At 36.6% G+C, this 4,590-nt stretch overlaps 1 protein-coding gene across 1 annotated transcript; it reads right to left on the bottom strand.

The window, feature by feature from the left end:
- Positions 1-214: 214 nt before the first annotated feature.
- LOC113472500 lies at positions 215-1,815 on the bottom strand. Its single transcript, XM_026832273.1, has 2 exons — positions 1,310-1,815; positions 215-600 (listed from the first exon to the last, which is right to left on the bottom strand). The coding sequence occupies exons 1-2, from the start codon at positions 1,670-1,672 to the stop codon at positions 220-222; spliced, it is 744 nt and encodes a 247-aa protein (XP_026688074.1). The 5' UTR covers positions 1,673-1,815; the 3' UTR covers positions 215-219.
- Positions 1,816-4,590: the final 2,775 nt, after the last annotated feature.

Raw genomic sequence — 4,590 nt, 5'->3', positions numbered from 1 at the left:
AGGATTAGTGGGTTACAGGTGTTTAAGGTGACTGAACACATAACGCAGACTGTGGTGGGTTCAATACTAACTACGATTGTGCGAAGGGTTGGGGCTGTTGTCCTCGGTAGGCCTGTTCCTGAGCGGCCGCGGGGGCCGGTTGCACATCGAAAGATCTCCCGTAGTGGTGAGAAACAGTTTCCGTTTCGTGGTGCGGGGGTTGTGAGGTTTCAATACTAACTACGATTGTGCGAAGGGTTGGGGCTGTTGTCCTCGGTAGGCCTGTTCCTGAGCGGCCGCGGGGGCCGGTTGCACGTCGAAAGATCTCCCGTAGTGGTGAGAAACAGTTTCCGTTTCGTGGTGCTGGGGTTGTGAGAGGAGTTTCTTGAGTGCAATCGTTCCAGCTATAACAATGGCGATTTTACTAATTATTAGAGCTTTACCCGCGATCAGAGCGATGGATTTGAGAAAGAGGGGCCCCAAGATGGCCCCGGCGGTGACGGCGGCGGTGGCGAGGAGTTGGCCCAACTCCTTCTTCACCTTCTTCTTGCCGCGGCCCTCTGGAAATGGAAAAAAGAGACGGAGGTGGTAAGTATTTGAGAGTAGGAAACAAACGAGCATCTAAATCTCTCTACCCAAGAGGTCTTTTATTCAAAAGTTGCCTATACTTTCTCCCTCTGAATATAAAATGTACTTATTTCAAAACTGAATCTCCTTCTCAATAGGTTGAACCCAAACGAAGAGTATTAGTTATTTCATTTCACAATTCACTTCTCAATGGGTATGATACGTACGTCTTCCAAAACTGAAACCTCCCCATTCGCAAGTATTTTGAGATCGGACTGGAAATGAACATGGTTGGTTAAAAAATTCCATTCTGACCGGGATTCGAACCCAGCAACTCCCTATTGAGAGTCAGTGCTTTTAATAGTCACTCATCACCTCATCAGTAACGAATATTGTTATGTTAGTATTGTTAGTAAAATATCAGTAAAATACGAAAAGTAAGTTAGTAATAGTAATATTAGTAAGTTAGTACATGATGTAGACCTCAAGAAAATAGCAGCACCACCTGTTAAAGAATTCAAGCTGAAATAAATTTAGGATTAGTGTGATTAGTGTAGGTACCTAGTAATAAATTAGGTAATAATAAAAAGCAGGAAGAAAACCTGATACCTATTGGAAATATGGAAAACGACTTATCTACAGCTTCACCAAATGCAGAGCCCATCAGGAATGTCTAGTGAAGAAGAAAGGAATGGCAAACAATTAAGAGAGATGTGCTGATGATATCTGACAACTTCCTTAAAATCGGTACTTACTAAAGTACCACATCAAACTGAGTGATGTTGACATCCACGGTCCTCTTGAGTCTGACGCCATCAATAATGTCGATGTCATCCTTGACAAGCGCACGATTCAGCACATTCACAGCCTTTAACTTCAAACACAGACTAAGATCTTCGTGCAAACAATCACTGAAAATATTTTTCACGAGTTTAAAATCACCGTTGAACAAATAGTCGTTGTCTGTCAGCAAACTGGACAGACTTTTCTCAGTCCTACTCTTGTCGGCACCGGATTTGATTTGGTCAACATTATCATTCGGTCTGCATTGAATGAAATTGATTAAAAAAAATAAACTGACGAAAAAATTAATTCTAACCGAACATCCGAACATGTGTAGTGCCATTTTGTTACTAACTTTGAAATTTATGGTTTACGGATATAAAACTTTTTATCGAAAATCTCGGTTTCGGCTAATTATAAAATAACTGGACCAAACTTGTAATAAAAGCAACGTTATAGTATGAGGGAGATTGGTGGTCTGCTATGTTGCTTGGTCTATGTATCTTCGTGTACTGATTGTTCACCTTCACATTGCACTGGTTTTGGAACCTAACCTTGAATATCTCCATCTCGGAGATACGGTCCAAATTGGTGCTACTACACATTCACCGTTAGAAATGAAAGCGATCCATCTGGGGAGTCGGCGCGAACGACATACTACCAACCGTAGCTATAGTTAAAGCGCCTTACCGGAAAAAAATTAAAATTGTTTCTCGAGACAAAAAGTACCGCTGACCTGATCATCAATTTTGAAGAGAGAGACCTGAATGTCTGCATATATTTGATCTGCTTGATTCTATTGAAGAATTTGAAGATGTGTCTGCGCTTTTACTACTTTTGTTGTCCAAGCAGATTTTTCAAGGTGATCGATTTCCTAATGTCAATTGAAATTTTCAAGTTTTATGCATCTACGGGAACCGAATGCTTGTGACCGCTATAATTGTGACTTTCCTGTGAAACGTAATATGTTGTGTCAATTTGAAAGCAAAACTTTCAAGACGTAATTATTTTTTAGTGTCTACTTTTAAGACGTAATTATTTTTTAGTGTCTACTTTTAGGACGTAATTATTCTTGTTTACTGCATCATAAACAAACAAATTAGTTTAATAGATTATTTGTATATGAAAGGAGATCAACAAAATGCGTATATAAAAAAAAACAACAACTTCAGCAGTAAGCTTTCAAATTCTGCAGGCAAAATAGTGACGTATCAATTTGTGACATGAGATGTGGAGAACCAGCTAGAAACCAGCCTAACCAGTATGTTAATGAACTTGAAACTACGTTTTAAAGTGTCACGAAGTGGAACTTTCAGCTTTTAGACGGTTTTTGCTCCAATCTCTTTATCAGAACTATCTTGGTATGATTGTGTCTTGGTATAAGAACTAAAAAATGTCAAATATCTTACCTACTGGTTTCGTCAGACACTTTCAGTTTTTATTTCGACACTTTCGATTTTTTTCCTTTTTTTTGTAGTAAAGAATTTTGTTTACCTACCTACTTATATTTTATTTTATTTCAGAAATTCAAAAAAGTGATAAATCTACTTTTCGAAGAAGGAGAACACGGATAAAAGTTCCTCAAGATTTATATGAAAAGAGAAGCAATAAAATAATCCAATAAATTATTGAAGACCATCAATAAAGCGGATCAACTTTGCTTTTGATGGAGAAGAAGAACTGTGTGTGGGAAAAAGAAATTTATCTTTCAAGAAAAAGAAGAAAGATAACCTTAACTTGTTCTGCAAAATAAATGACGTACGAGTTAAGTACATCATATTAAGTACAACTTGCATGGAATATGAAAAAGGGTTCATATTATCAGGTGTGCTAAACCTCCCGAAACAAATAGGAAATTGGTGGCTGTCAAACCCCTTAAAAAAAAAAAAAAAAAAAAAATGGTAGGTAGATAGATATCTAAATACCTATAATATGTAAGTGTAGGTCTGTAGGTATTTACCTATGCAGGCATAAAAATTACCATTTAAGTTCATAAAATTGTGACATTAGATAAGTTATAGTTTCTGCAATAGAAAAGTGGTCACTTTTGCTACAGTACTTAAGCAATTTAATTACAGCATTAAATAATTTTGTTTCGTCTTAATCACTTTTACTCTCACTGCTTTCAAGTTTAATTACTTACCTATAAACAGGTAGGTATTTTTTTTTTTTTTTTTTTTTTTAAATATTTACCTCCCCAGGTAAGGAATCGTGTGGTTTTTTTTTTTTTTTTTTTTTTTTAATAATAGTTACCTACCCAGGTAAACAATACCTATTCCAATTTGTTTACAGTCATTATTAGTAGGTATAATCTAAATTTTAAGTAGGTAGGTATAGATACTCATTAAGCATTAATTATTGAGTAAGTCAGGTGGTAAGTTTTACCCAATCTTACAAAATGATATACAAAATTATCTAACTTAATTGATACAAGGAAAATGGTGAGTTATTAGATCAAGCAGCGACTTTCATAATGCTAAAAATTTCTTGTTTGGTTCCTCGTCAATGAAATTGGTACTTCCGTTAAGTTACTTACCTGTTAGCTGGATGAGTATCTTAATTATTATAGGTAGGTAGATACTTATGACTTATGTAGAGGTTTGTGGCATAACAATGTTGACTATTGTAGATATTTGTATACCTATTTAGGTACCTACTTTTTTCGGTATGAGTTATTGGTATGCGGAATTGCAGATCTTATCAGGGTTAAACTCAAACTCTACCTACATGTAGATAAACATCATAATAGAATTGTAAGTTGTAAGGGACCTAACCTGAAGCGGTCAGGTTAGCTCTCTCCAGTGGCGTAGCGTAGTCTAAATTCAAGTGTAGGGCGTTGTAGGGCTCATGTACAGGTCTACCAAGTCCCATCACAGTACATGCCATTAATATTTGTGGGCATTAGAGTGAACTTTTGAGTTGTATGGCCGCCATACACGCCATACATACACGCTACGCCACTGGCTCTCTCTCTCTCTACCGCGGTGGCAACAGGAACTTCAGGCATCTTTGATTTTTATGTAGGTACATACAAACATACAATACATGTCATAGGTATGCACACCTATTCTGCCGTGCTAAGCGAAAACGCCGTATGTCAAAAACCCTACTTTGGGAAATCGAGTTTGAAGAATTTTTTTTTAGTTACCAACATAGGTATATATTTATTTTTTAACATGTGATATTTCAACATCATTGATAGTAGTATATCACTGTCCTATAATACAATCTACATATACGGCAAACATACGTTTTTGACAT

Source organism: Diaphorina citri, unplaced genomic scaffold, assembly GCF_000475195.1.
Source record: "Diaphorina citri unplaced genomic scaffold, Diaci psyllid genome assembly version 1.1 scaffold5815, whole genome shotgun sequence".
Lineage (NCBI taxonomy): Eukaryota > Metazoa > Arthropoda > Insecta > Hemiptera > Psyllidae > Diaphorina > Diaphorina citri.
The sequence above is the reverse complement of the archived record's forward strand: the minus strand, read 5'-3'. Positions and strand labels throughout refer to the sequence as shown.

Excerpts from the sequence above, each read along its gene's own strand:
- LOC113472500 (XM_026832273.1), bottom strand. The coding sequence starts at position 1,672 with ATGGCACTACACATGTTCGGATGTTCGGTTAGAATTAATTTTTTCGTC. Across the intron at positions 601-1,309 it reads ACATCACTCAGTTTGATGTG|ATGCTCGTTTGTTTCCTACT; the intron begins GTACTTTAGTAA and ends AGAGAGATTTAG.